The following is a 16985-nucleotide window of genomic DNA, read 5'->3' on the forward strand; positions in this document are numbered from 1 at the left end:
AGTGACCTTCAACATTGAGCCCCAATTTTCCTGTGTTTTCAAACACAATTGTTTGTCTTTCTACCAATGGAACCCAAGATTTGGTCTTTTCAAGACCTTGCAAGTCTGCCTCGAGTTGCCAGAGGAATTTCCGGCGTCATTTCCGAATATAAATCCCATGAGGTTGTCAAATGGCCGTATCCATGCGCCGATGACGAACGTAACCACGAAATCGAAAGGCGCATATATACACGACTAGGCCGGCATGCCCGAATTGTCCACGTTATTGCGATTTTGCCGGAAAGAGGCATTGTAATGGAACGATTGAAAGAGCCTCTCTGTCTGCGCCTGAAAACTCTTCAAGAAAATGGAGACACTGTTTCATCAGAGCAGATTCAGAGATGGTCTTTACAGATTGCAGAAGCTTTACATTACATCCACAGTAAAAGAGTCCTCCAGGCTGATATTGGGTCTCAAAATTTACTTTTGGATGAGAAGGACAATCTGAAGTTCGCAGATTTTGCAGGTTCCTCAATTGATGGAGAGCAGGCATTTGTCTGTTCAAGCTCACGCGCTTCACTTCGTCCTTACTGGGAGCATCATCCTTCCATTAAGGATGAGATATTTGCCATGGGATCCATACTCTATGAGATATCTACAGGTCGGAAGCCATATCATGACAAAACAGATAGCGCTGTTGAGAAGCTTTATCTGGCAGCGCAATTTCCCGATACCGACCACCTTCAACTGGGCCCAGTGATTTGGAAGTGCTGGAAAATTCAGTATGAAGACACAGCTGAAACTCTTAGTGACCTCCAACAGCTGTTTCAAAGAAAAAAGTGCTCTTACATTTGGTTTGTCGAAGAGAATCTAATGGTAAAGAGTCTTTAAAGCTATTGAATTCAAACCAGATACAGATAAATTGAATCTAAGGTTGGATAACTGTCAAATGATAGTTACAGATTTATCATTCTCATAAGCACTACACTGCAATTGACTATGAAGCTCCACCATATTAATATACAACACTATTAGCTTCAACAGCAAGAGACTGTAGGTAAATTAACTATATGATGGCTTCCAACTAATGATATGCTTGGGGATGAATTTATTAAAGCTCTAGAGAGTGAAGTATTCAAAACCTTCATGCAGAATGTGCATTTAATTAATACAGCAGATTAACTCTGTAGATCTGCAACAACTGTATAAAAGTTGACAAGATTCTGATTCCCAAATTTGATTGAATTTGCTTTTAAATCTTTATAATTTAATTGAATTTGTTTTCTTTTTACAAATCTTCAACACAGATTATGCCTCATGCTGAAGAAGATATATTGGATTATAAAGTTCAATCTTGATAATCTCAGTATCAACTAGTTATCAGATTGATATATATATCTCTTACTTGAGCTATTAGTTAGCAACTCAGCTATATCTGAGTTTGTAGTTAACTATGCTTTTCCCACACAAAATTGTTAGTCATGTGACCAGAGGGTTGCTTTTTATTTGGGCAGATATATCATTCTTAGATAGATGAGTCAGACCAGTATAAATATATTTTTCGTCTCCATACTAGATCAGATTCACATCTAGTTTGACAGGAACTAATACGGAGTACTTTACCGGGTCAATCAAAGCGCTTCCCAATCCTGACCCACCCCGGTCCCAACGCTCCGTACCTTACAAGTAATTCCAGGAAAAGCACTCTGGTTCAGGAAAGACTTCTATTTATGAACCACTGCAACATGAGAAACAACATATGTATTGCGAAGCGCTCCCGTTCTCTCCTATGATATCAGAGCAATTAGACATCTGCGGATTACTGAATATTACTGAGCACTCCTCATTTACCTCTGAATTTACTACCTAGAAGAGTGCTTCAGTTCTTGTGCTGGTGGGAGGGAACATGCGCACAAATCGTTTCGGGCGAACATCTACTTGTGTGTTTGAGATGGAGGACAGAGAGGGTGACAAATTCCAATGTTGTTATGCCAATTCATTCACATCATTTGAAATTGCCTATACCAAGACGCATTTACTATCGAGCTAGCTGGTCAATCCCCGACTTCACACCCTGAATTATGCTTCTGCAAGTCCGAGCATGTCAAGCGTAAGTTCCCACAGCCGTTCCTCCTTGCCCTCATCAAAGGCGTACTCCTTGAATCCCCGAAAGCCTTGCACTAGGGCCTCCGGACTGGAGGCCTCGCAATCCTCCAAGTACTTTCCACCCCGGCCTTCCCACTCCTTTGCCACTGCCGCCACCACCGTTGTTGCTGCGCCCTGCTCGTGACTCTTTAAAACCATCATGATCTCAGGGTTTGATGTCCAACCATCCTTGATCTCTTGCGGCACATGCTTTTGCAAGTTCGTAAAAATCCCCCCAGGCATCAAGCTCAGCGCGTGAAGGCCAGCAGGCCCATAATGCCGGTCGACATAGTTGGCCATATAAATCTGCGCAAGCTTGCTCTGGCCATAGGCTTTGCTAGGCGCATACGCTCCCCCTCGGTGAAAATTAATATCCTCAAACTGTACTTCCGACGCGTGGTGGCCGCTGCTCGATACATTGACGAGACGCGAGTTGAAGTCAGGAGTGGAGGCCTTGAGCATGGCCTCCTTCAGGAGCCAGAAGAGCAAGAAGTGGCCCAGATAGTTGGTCGCGAGTTGGATTTCAAACCCATCCGCAGACTCCTCGTATGTGGGTATCATCATGATGCCTGCGTTGCAGATAAGCACGTTGAGGGTTTGAGATTTCTCCAAGAAGTTCGAGGCAGCGGCTTTCACGGAGGAGAGTGAGCTCGTGTCCAGCTGTAGGAGCTCGACGCGACCCGGCTCAAGGAAAGATTCGCAGGCTGTTCGTCCCCGGGTAAGATCTCTCACGGCTAGGAAAACCCGGGCGCCGGTTGCCGCGATCGCGCGGGCGGTCTCGATGCCGATTCCTGACGAACAGCCAGTGATTAGAAAAACCTGGTTAACGGTTAGTTAGTTCGTTACAGTATAAGAATACTAGGAACGTGAAACCTTGTCTTTCATGTTTCCTTCTAAACCTTCATCTTCGATTACTTGCAAGGCAGTCGGCCGGGCGTCTCCTGGACCCGCCGGTTGTTTGTGGACCTCCGCATAGCGAGACATTTTGTGGCAGAGTTCAGTGCATAGATTGTGTTGGCTTGAGGTCTTCGAGCAATCCTACTATGCTTCGAGAAGATAGCCCTTGATTCTCATGGCATGGACGCCAATGTCATTTTATCCTCTGCGTCAAATGAGGGCTATTCCCTTTAAAAAGGAAATATTTTGAGGCCTCGGCCACGCGTCTTCATTCTGCCTAATGAGAGGAATAGCTCATTTGTCAAAGCAGTCACAATAACATTCTAGGTGTTGGTGACAAACATCGGGAGTCGCAGCATGTTGAAGCGGAGTGTCAATCACTCCGAAGTAGCATCCAACCCCAACAACCAAACAAGCGATGCGCCTACTTGGGCCGCAAAGGTTGCCGGTTCTTGGCGCTGATGTCCTCGAAAAGCTCCCCCGACCAGTCCAGATGTAAACCCAGGTCCCTGGCTAGCTCGGCAACCCCAATTCTCGGGATGCGCGTTGGTTGACAAATGCCATCAGCAGCCCCTCGGAACAAGGACAATAAAGAGCCCGAACACGCGAGGAATTGTCAGCTAGACACGAGCCATTGAGGCTTGAATTGAACATACGGGAAGAGAGGGACTTGTGCCTATGAACCAGAATGGTGGACCATATTTCGTTGGTAGACGCCAGAACTCATGAGGGGAGAGCATCCGACGTCAGCTCCAAAAGAGCGAGCAAGGAAGACGACGTAGAGAAAATAAAGACATATACATCTCAAAAAAAGCTCAAGATAAGTATAAAATTCGGATTGCTATTGTCACAAGTGTCTAGCTACAAGTTACATCACGTCTGCTCGCTGACTTGGGTGGTTATTAGTTGCAACTACCAACCGTAACAATATCAGATTTCCCCCCGTCGTTCGGTCCGCCAACTGCAGCAACTACAAATTTGTCGCCAGCATTCTCCGCCCGCACTATTGTCTCAAATCCATTCCGCGGTTCAGTTTTGATTTCCTCGAGCTCCCCGTCATCTGAGCTTGCAAATAGCTTCCACGACTGCACGCCTGTCGCTCCATTCCAGCTCACATAGACTACCAGCTCCCCATCCTCGGTAGGGCGGCATGCCTTGACACTTGGCTTGGTTTTTGGTACACCGACCCACGAGTGGCGATACGTTCGGTAAGTGGACGCGGCGTTGTCATAACCGAAGCGGGCATCCATAACAATTGCGCCGTGCTCGTCGTATTCCTCGATTACTGGGATTACCCCGTGACTGAGCAAGACATGTCCGTTGCCGAGACTCTGATAGCTTCCCTGAGCTCTAGACACAACTGGACGCTGGGCGTTCCACAACTTCCGCTTCAAAGAGACTTTCTTGTTCTGTAAATCAAGATCTAGAGCCAAACCCGTTGTTGCTTTGGTCTGATTGGTGAAGTCTGAGTTTTCGTTGTTGTGTGCCGTGAGAGTGACCTTGTCCTCTGACATATTTTCAAGGCGGACCTCATGCTGATAGCAGAAGGTGGTGTCGGGACCCATTTCGAAGTCACCGCCGTCTATGCCCTATTAAACGAAAGCCATACTAGGTTAACGATGTACGATCACTCCAACCTCTCAAAGCTGACAATAATTCATTTGCACAAAGGGTGAAACAGCGGGGGAAGAGCGCGGTGCTTACATTGAGATGCCAAATAAGGGTGCCGTTACTGGAGATAAGGAATACGCTACATGCATAACGTGACGACACGAGGTAAGAATCCCCGTATTTGGCAATAGAGTTCATATGGATGTAGTTCCAGGGATCTTTTTCAGAGGCTCCGGCACCAGAAAGTGGCTTTCGAGATAAGTTGAGTGGAATTTCGGAGACGTGTTCCCGAGCGCTCCAGCGAAATAATACTTCGTTGGTCTCAATATCGATCTCATAAACCAGTGCATCCAGAACCCAGCCGTCCTCTGGGCCACCAACGGACTGAAGATCAGCCTCAGTGACATTGACCGCCGCTAAAATCATGGATCCGTCTTCAGTGATGAACCCTTCATGGAAATCGAGATAGGATGGAAACGTTTCTGGTTCATATATCGTTTTGAAGTCATCGCCGGGAATGGTGACCTCGTGGATTTGCTGGTAGGAGCTGTTGAGGACACGCATAGAGCCATACCCATAGCCCGTGCTGTTGGTCAGGCCGTCCCAGTAGAGGAGTACCGGTTGTCCATCCAGCATCTGTGGTTCAAAGGAGAAAGTACTTCCTTCCGGACCTTGCCAGACAAGCTGGCCATCGTCTTCATAGATAGCGGGATGACCAGTGCCCATGTTCTGAGGATTGAGAAACAGGTATCCTAGCTCTGTCTTGCCGTTTTTGGTGACATTAAGGAAAGGCGTTTTGATCTCTGTGCTTTGAAACGACTGTAGCGGCCATGTCGCATTTGGGTTGGGCGGTGACTGCGCGGACGCTACACCCGTGTTTATGGCAAAGAGGGCGGCTAAACAAGAAATCCAAAGAGGGCTGAGCGGCAGCATCTTGGACAATTCTCCAGGTCTGTCTTTCAACAGTCTGATCTTTTTTCTTTCGGCGCTTCGATCATAGCGATCAGCCAGGTTGGAAACCGGCAATATATATATAATTCCATTACGCTGTCGCTGTTTCAACCTCATGCCTGATTAAGCCGATGTAGAGCGACAATTGTATAAGGATCTACCCGCCATTCGCGCCATTCTCTCCATCGTTGGATCCGGTACGCGTACGAGATGCCGACGTAGTACGGGGTACCCCGGCGGGGACTCTGACCGGCTCAATCCGAAGAGAGAAATGTTCTCCATACTCCACAAAAACGCGCAGCCCTGTAGCGACTAACCGCAGATGCCGATGCAGAGTCGAAGGTTCAATGCATGATGATCCCAATACGAAACATTGGCGAGCAAATTCTTCCTGCTTTCTATTTAAGGCTTTCAGACCTTTGAAGCAATGAGCCGTGCCGGGGGTAGTGTCGCCTTTTGGCCGAACAGCTCCACGTCCATTTCTTGCTATCTGGAACAGGAAAGCCAGCAATTTTGAGATCCCTGGTTAGATAGAGAGAAGTCACAACATTGCACCCGTGCCTGATGTTTATTTTTTGCAAAGTTGCAACACGGGCCAGGGTGCTTACAGATCATGGGTTGGCAAAGCTATCCTTGCATTCCTTGATGTTTCGAGTTTGTTAAAGTTAGGTATAAACATTAGGTAAAAAAATCCCGTCCATGAGGCTTGCACACTAACCGAACATTGCCCAGCATCTCGAGGCACTTAGCAAGTGACTTATCCCCTGGCGATCCGCACAATTGTCAAGACCACACTGGTTTCAACCCTTGCTAAATTGCAACGGCTATTTGTCTTATACATAGAACACTATTATGGCTGTTCCATGCAATTCACATTCATCATATGTACTTCAGTAGGCCTTTTTGCTTGCAAATTCAAATCAGGAATAATGTAGACTCCCTACATGCAGGTGCCACGTTCATACATCTTGATAAAAGAGCCTCGCACCTTGACATTGCCCAGTAACTCACGATTTATAACTACAGCGTCGAGATGTTATGTAATTCAGTGATGTTTCCAGAGACCGAGAGCAAAGCTCCAGTGAGATAAGAGTTGGCCAAGGCCGGGTCGGGCTTTGCTCCCAAGACGTCCAACCAAGCCGGACACTACGTTGAAATTGGCTGTCCAAGTCTCAGCAACTGCCATAAAGCGCTGGTTCATAACCTTTGTATTATTTCTAGCTGTCTAGTTTTTGGCGTATGTATGTGTAGCCACGATGACGAAGAGTGCCTGAGCCGAGTTGCCGGGTGGAATTGTCCATCTGACCCAGGTTATGGACAATGCTTTGTCCTGGTTTGCGAGACCTGTCAGGCTGCCAAATGGCGACTGACAATGCCACATGGGTGCTAAGACACTGGCGGCAGACTGCAGTTATTCCATCTTTGGCGAGATTAAACCATCTCCACTTTTGAGTCACTGTTGGTTCTGAATGTGGATCACCCTTGCTTATCCCACATCGCTCGAAAACTACCCAGATCAGGTCAGTGTAGAGAGGCTTCACCCCTGGCTGCACTTATTTAAGGAATTGTTGATGTATCTGGGGCTTGCTGGTTGAGCTTATCCTTAAGTGAGTGACCACCAGCAAGCCCCAGCACAATCTTCTTGTATCTTTTCTTGCTCCTTTTTTTTTTTTCTCCCTGGGTAACACAAAGCAAGGAGGAATGTAATTACAAGACCAATGAGGAAGACAGGACGGAGTATAGCTAGTGGCTGAATATAATCTGGCAACAAAAGACAGCAGCCAGCCTGCTAACTTGAAGTTCGGTGTGGTGATGTTCATTCAATTCTCACTTCCTGTTATGAATGTAGGCCAACCAAGTATCAGATGACACCGGATGTTCAGGGGAACTCATGTGACCCATAACTCTGAATGTATAAGGATTGCATGGTTCACATGGATTGTGGGAACCTCAGCATTCAGTCTTCTAGTTAGAGGACCCTTACATTTTATGCATGACTTCCTTCCATCAGTTATAGGCATTGGACCTACTTAGCTCTTTCATACTCTAAATCCTGAGAAAATTCATGTACTCTATATTAGATTTTCTAACATTCTGAATGCTCTGATATATGATTGTCTAGATTAATATAATATCAACAAGATTCACAAGATAAACTACAATAATATCTTATATTGTAGATCTGACACAGACAAATATCAATATAGAGAAAATAAGTAATAATAAAAAGATTGAAAGCAGTAGAGTAATTATCAGTAAAACATCAGTTAATAATACAGATAATAGAGATACATTGTTGAATACATTAAACAAAATCAGAAGAAAAGAGTAGGCTGGTATTCGGGACCGGGACGGGATCCCATTTCCCATTGAAGCTCGTCCCGGTCCCGAATTTAGAAACAGCCGGGATCCCAAATATGAAACACTAGTCTCTATGTAGTTAGTCTCCAGCTTAGCGGCTCGGATCTTCTTTGATCTGATACAGAGTTTTCTTGCTTCTCATCCCACAATCCTTTGGATGAGAGGAGCGAGAGCACTGACATCTATCGAGTTCACGTTCCGTGGTTCCTATAGCTTCCGCTTATGGTTAGTAGCCTCGTAGGCCCTTCGAGACTTAGTTAGTTTCTAGCAATTGAAAAGCTTCTGAATTAAGTTCATATATGTTCCAAATTCTATATGTTTCAGACTCTCTATATGTACTCCGTACATGCATTGTAAATATATGGTTGATCTACAGTTTCAAGCTTGCAATCCATGGTTCAACAGGTCGCGTCAGATAAACATTTTCCGACGGTTGCCCGAAAAGCTCATTTTTCCGGTATGGCTGGTTCCACCAAATCACGTGATTTACAGAGTTGCGCGCTGACCAACATTATTAAGGTGCTACGCGCCCTCGGTCGATGTTCCATCCTCCAACATGAGCAGCAACGCCGATAATCCTCCTGCACTTATTATAACTTGGTACACCTGATACTGAGTCTCTCGAAACCCCAGTGCGATAGCCAAGCTGACAACATGACTGCACCGGAGGAGTGGGAAGAGTGGGGATCCGAACGCATGTTTCGCGCAATACATGACAAAGTTGTTCTCTTGAGCCATCAAGGCGATGTCAAGGTCCTAAACTGCGACAATGAGGTCGTCCTCAAGGTTGGAAGCAGAGTTCGTCCTTCTGAGGAAATCGCTATGCGCCTTGTCAAAGAGCAAACTGATATCCCTGTTCCGGAGATCTTCCTTGCCGCCTACGTTGGCGAAGAAGGCCGACTGGCGATGAGTGTCATTCCCGGCGCTCCACTGACAGAAGCTTGGGATAGTCTGGATGATACAACAAAGAAACATGTATGCGTGGAAACTTGGTCAATGATTGAAAAACTTCGTCAGATTGAAAAGCCCGCGGCGCTGCAACACCACTTCCTCTGTCTTGCTGATGGTTTGCCCTGTATCAATGACCCCATTGTGGCGGGAAATTGCTGTGCAGAACCTCCACATCCTCCACTCCTTAATGATGATGCTGTTCGCGCCTGCATCTACAAATGTTACTATGCAGCAAACAGCTGAAAGTATGAAAAAGAGTTGCTGAGCATGCTTTCTTGCTCTGATATCTCTGTTTTCTCGCATGTAGACATTGGACCGCACAACATCATGTTTGACCAGAAGTCGCTCCAGATAACTGGGATCATTGACTGGGAGATGGCAGGGTGGTACCCGGATTATTGGGAGTATTCCAGCATCATGAGGCCTGCTAGGTGGAAAGATTGGCAGAAATGGATGGATCTGACAGCCCCAAAGAAATATGACCTGAGTGGTATTATGGCAGCAAGGCGTGTTTTGTTTTAGCGTACTCTATTAGGTTGGGATTGAAGGCCTTACTTCGACCTTTTAGTCCATAACGACATTACGCGTTCTTCTTTGGAGGTCTTTGGTCGGTATCAGCTGCTTGAGATATTGCCCAATTTGCTCTTCTCGTCTATTTTGCTTGAAACACACTGTTGCAGCCGCACCCGACGAAAAATTACCTTTTCATATTGACTTGGGACTCACTATTATACAAGGACATCTTTTCACTCTGGAACGGTTCTCTGATACTCAAGGACGAGGCTTTGCAACTTGTCCTTATTGTCGACTACATTCTGGATTGGGCAAGAGACGTTTACCGAGTTTCTATTCTGAAAGTCTATCGCTACGGGCGAAAGGTACGACAAAGTTAGCGTGACAGACAGCGACATACCATCTCTGCGTATGCGAATAGCCAACTGGATTCCGTCCCCTCCCTCGACCATCATGAATGGCCCTCCGGATGTTCACATGGATGATGTTGAGGACGTCAATGACTCTCCGAGAATGCCAATCCAACATCATATGCTTCTTCCAATTCCAATTCCCAACACCAAAGGCGGCTCGCTGCGGTCCGCTTTCCTCTCAGACTTCAAATTTGTGTGTTTGTATTTGACTGAGAAACTTGTTCCAAGTTTGCTGCAACTCATCGGGGGACGGGAGGAAAAGCGGGAAGCCGTACAAAAACCTGCACGGCAGATTATTAATTTTCTGACTCAATTCAATGAGATTCTTGTTCTGGCTGGCGCAGATCTTGACTTGCTTGAATCGGCTTGGAGTGGAAACACCCTACCGAATGATCAAACGGAACCGGAGGCCTCTGAGCAGTTTTACGTTCTGATGGAGGCAAGTTGCTACTTTGACTCCTCTTGGAATATTGTCAGGGAAATTTCTTGCATTGCCGTTTCAAAGTCGGCTTTTCGTCTTCTCGCATCCTACGCGAATTTCGTTGCCAGGCACAGCGGAATTGAGCGACTTCCAATGAATGAGCGTATTTGCCCCCGGGATGTTCTTTGGAACTGCATTGAATGCTTGCGCTCCGGTTCCCCGTGGCACGTTCTTCTTTCTACGATTAATTCCACACTGCTGTCGATTTACCCTCTTCCGGAGCTTCAAAGGCCCGATTTCACTCCTGCGGTTGAGGCCTTGGGGTTTGGATATGTGAGAAGCAGTCGTGTGAGACAATTTATGGAAAGGTACTTGAAACTACGTCTTTGGAATCTCATAAAGCGGCCGGCAGTCACCAGACACGAGCTGAGAGCTGCTTTGTCTCAAGGCATCGGCCGCAAACAGTCGATTGAAATGAAAACGAGGATGCAAAAGGAGCCTCCGCAATCGGCAGATCTATCATTCAAGCGCTCTTCGCAACAACTTATTTCTATTATGAACAAAGAGCAGCACGACTGCGCTAGATGCAGCCGATGTGTTCAGGCTGGTGAAAGTGAAACATCCCCCGCAGGGCATGGATTCCTCGGCCAAAGGATCTTGCCAGAAATGTCAGCCTATGGTGTAGCCCCTAGTCGTATCGATGAATGGATCCAATGGGTACCGGCGAGGGATTGAAATTGATGTGTGCTTATTTGCATTAGATATGCTGGTATATGTGGTCAACAATGATGCCCTTGCATTGATTGTTGAAGACTTGGTCCAGAGTGACTTTTCGCATCACACAATTCAACACGATGGCCTGAATTACCAGAATTATTGCGGGTATACCTGGAGCCTACCGCTGCCATATCGCCCCGTCGCTGAGGCAGAGCACTTTTATCTGAACAACTGGGTTCACCAGCTTCGCGGCCAGCCTGGCCTTGAAAAACCTAAAGAGAAATATAACACGGAATGGGAGGAGACGCAGATGCTTCTATATTGCTTAAGCATCGGCGTCTCATACCTCGCAAGTACAACTATAATTACTGAATTTCTCACTAGAAAAAGACCATCCTTAGAGCATCTCCATCGAGAAATTGAGAACAAACCGGCTTTTACTTGGGGATCTCCGCCTACTCCCCGGCCCATCCTTAAGTTATGCGGTGACGTACTCGCTCGGGGCTACTCTTCGTGGGAAGAAGGTGAAAAGCACATCTGGGAGTATTTAGAGAGCCTGCGTACGGAAAAGAATGCGTCTCATTAACTGCTGATGGTATGTCGGACCACTGGTCATTCCGTATATAACACATGCGGCTTCTCCTATGTTTCCCATAGAGCTAAGTGTAAAACCCCACCGGGTCATGCAAGGGAACTCTCCGACGGCTTTAGAGAAGGTCGGGGATATCCTAAAAGACGTCACTTCCGGTAGCTTGACTAGAGCGCAAGGACTTGCAGCGACGTGGCCAAAGGTGAATGTCAATTCGATTTAGTCCCAGCTTTAGGGGTTGATCTAGCTAGCACAGACAATCGGTATCTTCAACTATCTAAAGGATGCCTATTATAGAGAGTATTTGGATATGGCTAGAGCGGACCTGCTTGCTGAGATTCTTCGCACAGAGCAATATAAGCCCGGGCTTCAAGGTCTAGCGGCCATGTTCCGGGAATTCGAACAGGACTACTATGATCATGCTGTCAATACCACGGTGGATTTTATAGATGTGTCAATGGACATGATGTATAAGAAGTTCAGTCTTAATGAGATGGGTTGCAGAACTAGGCTGTGATGTCTTTGCTGAATCAGGCGGGAAAGAAGGTGATGGACCAGATCACGTTTAAGACTTAGCCCTGTGACTGATTTCCTTTGGTTATGTACCCATAATATGTATTCACATTACGGAGGAGTTAGATATCACCTATTTTTTTTCCAGTGAAGGACTTTACAAGGAAAAATTACTTGGAAATTGACCTGTTTTATTCCGAACAGTTAATCCGCGCCGAGATCCCTTCCCAACACTAACTACAGAGTAGTTGATAAACAATTTCCTGACACCAAAAGGTTTTGTTTGTTTCAACCAAGAATATCACCCAGTCAGTTCAGACTTTCATAATTTCCCGCCTGAGATTCAGAGCTGCTCAATGCAGCTTAGAAGGCAGGCTTTCATTTCAGTGTACCATATCAACCAATTCTTGTACCTGCTTGCGGCCACTGCCAATACTCCATGCCTGTCGACAACAACTGCTTCTGTCTCATATGGTGACTGGATTCCCCATATCAAGATTCAAGAATGTATTCACAGAAAAATTTGGAGCTCAACCCCATGTACAAATCAATTAACCAGTCAATCTTGCCTGGATATCAGCTCAAAGATAATGCTTGTTGGGGTTTAGTTGTCTATCAATGCTCTCATAGCAATAAAGCAGCATGAAAGCAAATGGTTTACTTGATACACAACTGGATAAAGTCAGCCCCAGATGGAGTACTGAACCTTCTATCTTGCCATGATCTTGTTTTAATGGATGATAAAGTGTGATTGGATGGCACAACATAACATGAGATACATGAGTACTTTAGCTCTTGAGTGGCTGATGGGCTCGTACATAAGTTAGCTAATTCAGAAGAGCTTGAGCCTTAATTCTCAGGAATCTGGGTCATATCTTGCTATGTATTGGCACACATTGTAATTACTGTCTTTTTGTGGACAATATTTGATTTTGTCTTGAGTCACTTGAACATATAACATGACCTGTTGTCAAGATTTCTTGAACAGCAATTTGGTCACTTAGCATCCAACAAGAGGAGATATATTATACATCCTGACTGGGAGGATGGTGAGATAGAAGAGCCAGAGGGGAATTTTGGGTGGATGTAGTTACATGCAGATAACTGATTAACTTACATAATTCATTATTCTATCTTCCTTGATTCAGCCTCTTGGCCGGATTTCTACACAGCTGCCTGACATGATTGATTCAAATATAAACACTCTGCCAGGCTCTTGGAAAACTATTAGCCAAGGATGATGCACTTGGGTTTAGAAGAGCAATTGTGAATTGAACTTCTCAAGGCTCACAAGCACATCTACATTAGCTTAGAATGGAATGGTTGCATCCATAGCTAGAGAAGGCAAACAATTGGCCAAACTACCAAAACAACCATATACTTCAACTGCGGTATTTGCAGCTAAAAGCACTGACCATTGGGCCAGATGATGTGGCCCAATTACAAGTATATGACTAGGATAAACATATCAGGAGTGGGACAGAGCACCAGAAGGCAGACCTGATACTGGCACTCCAGCAGCCCTTTAACATGGCTAGCTGAAAGTCTTATCCATCGCCAAAATGCCTCCACTTTAATCTTAGAATTCGTACTGATATTCTCCATCCAGAGTACTTTATAACTACCATTTAAATTCCGTTGCTTTGTCAAACCCCCGCAGTCAGTGGATTAGCTAGTTGAAAACAAAATGCCATTCCCACCCCCTCATATCCGGCATGCGCACAGGACAAGTACTTGCATGAACACAAGTTGAAGTATTGGAAGCCTAAACTTGCCACAAGGATAGTGCCCAGTATGCATGAATTTACACATGCATGATTCCGAGATGTTGAAACTTAATTAAAACAGATGACCACAAGGAAAAGTTGAAACCTGTACCCGAATGAGACCAGAAGAGTTAATGGCTGACAGCCACATGAAGATACTGATGCACAGTCCTCACACCCCCCAGTCTGAATTCTAATAACCATCCGAACCCCGCAAGGTCTCTATCCCCTCAGAAAAACACCCGCTTCATTTGAAATACGGGAAGTATGCTATAAAGAAATATACCAGTCATCGCTTCCAGTTGCAATGGAAGCGACAGAACCCTACCTTGCCCTCCATCACATTCAGCAGTCTCCTGCTAGGTGACAGTGATATCCCCACTGGATACGCACACCAGATAGTCCTAGCTTCTCTGATGGGCCACAAATGCCTGCTTCACTCCCAGGACCCTGATTCCCGCCAGAGTCTAAGATACTCATTGTTACATTGATTAATAACACCAGTGAATCCAGGTGGCTTTGACGACAGTGGTCAATGACAATGGTGTTGACAGTTTGGCTGGCTGAAATTTCTTGATCGCCATTTGGGCCAGCGATGCCTCACAGCTAAAATTGATATAGAGCTACGCTCAAAGCCTAGGATACCCAGTTCCTTGTTGGCCACCAACTCAGTTATCGGCACCCCTTCATCAAATATCACCCGCATAGCCTGAAGGCAACATCACCCAGTTGCCACACTAGGAAGTTGCTATTTTTTGATATCATTCACTCAGAGTACCTTGTGAGCTTCACAACACTGCCTGCTTGAATGCTTTGACCTCACGTCGACAAAGTTAGCCATTGATAGAGGCTGGTTTGATCCGTGAAAGCTGCATCGTTGAAATGACCCCACAGGACAAAAGCTATTGCCTGCAATCTGCAATGTAAAGGTGCCCAATTCAAATTTATGAGATCCTTGCACAATCACCGCTTAGACCACATACCCAAACCAGCATACGTTGAGCAGCACACCATCTCAATTGCTTCCCTATCATTCTCGGGATCAATCTGTAGGTGCGACCACACCTGGGAAGCCGGTGAAAAGTCGCGAATCAGGATTCATCTTGATAGGTTGTCACGAGCTGCCGGAGAGGGGTGATCTGGCAAGGGGCTTGTCACAGAAGGGAGGGGGCGCGAAGTGGAGATGAAAAATGATGGTACTGCGTTGTCAGTGAAGAGATTCCTTCTGGCCGAACCGAAGAACAGATCAAGGTATATAAACATGGTCGTGTCGCCTCCCGACCGCTCCTCTGTTGTTCACATCTCATCACTCGAGTCCCCAAGAGACACAAACAACAACTTACTTTTCACTTGAATTATTTTGAAACACCGCATTTTTAATACCTCCTCAAGCCAACATGTCGCACAGCACCCTCGGTAACGGCGAGTGGCTCCTCAAAGGCAACAGCCTGTTCAGCGAGGATGGCTCCGTCGAGTTCAAGATGCAAGAAGACGGCAAGATTGCCGTGTACTGGGGTGGCCAGTGCCGTTTCCAGAACACCACCCACCAGTCCTACAACATGAAAGGCATCAAGATGGAGAAAGACGGCGTCCTGCGCATGTAGTATGTTCATTTCCCCTCTCAGCTCTCTTCTTTCTCGCAGCTTGCAGGATGTTGTGCTTTCTGCTGGTGTGCCTTTCCAAGGCTGATAAAAGTTGTGTAGCGACGACAAAGACAAGGTCGTCTGGGAAACCAAATTAGAGGGGCCCGGTGACAGCACCGTCATCTGCGCTGTCCAGAACGATGGAAACGTTGTGCTTTACAGGGGCACACCCATTTGGGCCAGCCACACACAGAAATAAACATCCACCGGGAAATAGACGGGAAATTCGATTACCGATGGGCGCATACGCCTTGAGCCAAGTCAGCATCTCTCGTTAACAGGTTATTAAAGGGGCATGGATACCTAGCCACTCCATAGTTAGGACATGAATGGATACATTTGTTCGGATGCTGCTTTCCACCTCTGCCTTGTAGTGCAATTCTTTTAAGGAGTGTAGGATGAGCGGAGCACCGCTCGTATGAGCTTGATAACATGTAGTATCAATGTGTTAAGGCGATAAATGGGATGGACTGCGGTCGATACCTTATACAAAAGGAGGAATATACAGTGTCAAGGCTGAAGATAGCCGAGGAATATATGATGCAAGCATAAAACATCACAAGACCTCAATAATAGGAAATCGAAGGGAGGGGTGTATCTATATTGTCTATTGAACCTTGGTCAAAATAGACAAGCCCTTAGATCTAATGCTCATGAGCAGTCCACTGAACATAATACTCCTTAGGATATCTAATAGTCCTGATATCTTCAGATATCGCCACTTCTCCTTCAGAAGGCCTTTATAATTTGTAACCATTAGGCCAAAAGGAAAATCCCGTTCGTGAACAGGGAATGAGTTGGCGCTCGCGGAATACCAGAACTTCTTTCGCTCTCTTCTTAAAGGGGCGAAGTCACCATCACGTGATGCACCACCGTTACTGGTCGGGCATAAATTCCTCCATTCCGTACTCGTGTACGGAGACGAGTACGTTGGAAGCGATCCATCGATCCACCCATTTAGGCTGACCTCCTGACTGGGTCCTTGGTGAGAATTCCACTGCTTCCTTGATTGAAATCTCTAGCTTAGATTGCAGAGAAAGGGTATGATGGGTGTCGCGACGATATCCACTGTATATGCTATCAGCAGCAGGCGGGAGAAATAATTCGTTCGACGCTTGCCAGCTCATAGACAAACTGTGTTAATTTGTGAATTCTGACCATACCGGTTTGGCCGGGTTTTCCATACCGGGGGACCTGGTATGGAGTGCTGTATGAACACTGGTGCGTAATTTCAGTGCAAATGGAAGACAAGAATTGAGACAGCGTGGTGGCGCACTGAGAGTCCTTCGCTTTATCACCATCGACCAAGGCTTGCGACTGCTCTTTCTTTTGCAGAGACCGAATGACGAGCTCCTTAAACTTGAGATTTGGTCTTTTTGCTTTTGCTGATAGACCGGGGAAGGTTATTAGTTCGAGAGTGACGGCCAGGCGCTCCAGGGGCATGGACTGCGCTGAGCTCTAGTCCAACACGCCGGTTAAGTTAAAGTCGTCGTCAAAGAGCATATTGCCAAAATG

General features: G+C 46.1%; 8 protein-coding genes across 8 annotated transcripts; 5 read left to right on the forward strand and 3 right to left on the reverse strand.

The window, feature by feature from the left end:
• The first annotated feature begins 1 nt into the window (after nucleotide 1).
• CIMG_10117 (serine/threonine protein kinase) lies at nucleotides 2–929 on the forward strand. Its single transcript, XM_001239094.2, has one exon. It carries the CDS (start codon nucleotides 67–69, stop codon nucleotides 868–870), a length of 804 nt encoding a protein of 267 aa, XP_001239095.2. The 5' UTR covers nucleotides 2–66; the 3' UTR covers nucleotides 871–929.
• Nucleotides 930–1954: 1025 nt separating this feature from the next.
• CIMG_10118 (short chain dehydrogenase) lies at nucleotides 1955–3108 on the reverse strand (the record flags this gene model as incomplete). Its single annotated transcript, XM_001239095.2, has 2 exons — nucleotides 1955–2943; nucleotides 2998–3108. The coding sequence occupies 2 exons, from the start codon at nucleotides 3106–3108 to the stop codon at nucleotides 2059–2061; spliced, it is 996 nt and encodes a 331-aa protein (XP_001239096.1). The 3' UTR covers nucleotides 1955–2058.
• An 815-nt stretch (nucleotides 3109–3923) lies between these two features.
• Nucleotides 3924–5565, reverse strand: CIMG_12509 (uncharacterized protein; the record flags this gene model as incomplete). Its single annotated transcript, XM_001239096.2, has 2 exons — nucleotides 3924–4610; nucleotides 4726–5565. 2 exons carry the CDS (start codon nucleotides 5563–5565, stop codon nucleotides 3924–3926), a joined length of 1527 nt encoding a protein of 508 aa, XP_001239097.2.
• Nucleotides 5566–8507: 2942 nt separating this feature from the next.
• On the forward strand, nucleotides 8508–9573 carry CIMG_13543 (uncharacterized protein). Its single transcript, XM_001239097.2, has one exon. It carries the CDS (start codon nucleotides 8599–8601, stop codon nucleotides 9136–9138), a length of 540 nt encoding a protein of 179 aa, XP_001239098.1. The 5' UTR covers nucleotides 8508–8598; the 3' UTR covers nucleotides 9139–9573.
• A 246-nt stretch (nucleotides 9574–9819) lies between these two features.
• CIMG_13544 (uncharacterized protein) lies at nucleotides 9820–10977 on the forward strand (the record flags this gene model as incomplete). Its single annotated transcript, XM_004444609.1, has 1 exon — nucleotides 9820–10977. One exon carries the CDS (start codon nucleotides 9820–9822, stop codon nucleotides 10975–10977), a length of 1158 nt encoding a protein of 385 aa, XP_004444666.1.
• A 28-nt stretch (nucleotides 10978–11005) lies between these two features.
• On the forward strand, nucleotides 11006–12065 carry CIMG_13545 (uncharacterized protein; the record flags this gene model as incomplete). Its single annotated transcript, XM_004444610.1, has 3 exons — nucleotides 11006–11519; nucleotides 11617–11750; nucleotides 11796–12065. 3 exons carry the CDS (start codon nucleotides 11006–11008, stop codon nucleotides 12063–12065), a joined length of 918 nt encoding a protein of 305 aa, XP_004444667.1.
• Nucleotides 12066–15224: 3159 nt separating this feature from the next.
• CIMG_10122 (lectin) lies at nucleotides 15225–15669 on the forward strand (the record flags this gene model as incomplete). The annotated part of the gene is made up of 2 exons (XM_001239099.1): nucleotides 15225–15430; nucleotides 15531–15669. 2 exons carry the CDS (start codon nucleotides 15225–15227, stop codon nucleotides 15667–15669), a joined length of 345 nt encoding a protein of 114 aa, XP_001239100.1.
• A 676-nt stretch (nucleotides 15670–16345) lies between these two features.
• Nucleotides 16346–16913, reverse strand: CIMG_10123 (uncharacterized protein; the record flags this gene model as incomplete). The annotated part of the gene is made up of 2 exons (XM_001239100.2): nucleotides 16346–16538; nucleotides 16606–16913. The coding sequence occupies 2 exons, from the start codon at nucleotides 16911–16913 to the stop codon at nucleotides 16346–16348; spliced, it is 501 nt and encodes a 166-aa protein (XP_001239101.2).
• Nucleotides 16914–16985: the final 72 nt, after the last annotated feature.

The sequence above is a fragment of the Coccidioides immitis genome, assembly GCF_000149335.2.
Source record: "Coccidioides immitis RS genomic scaffold supercont3.5, whole genome shotgun sequence".
Lineage (NCBI taxonomy): Eukaryota > Fungi > Ascomycota > Eurotiomycetes > Onygenales > Onygenaceae > Coccidioides > Coccidioides immitis.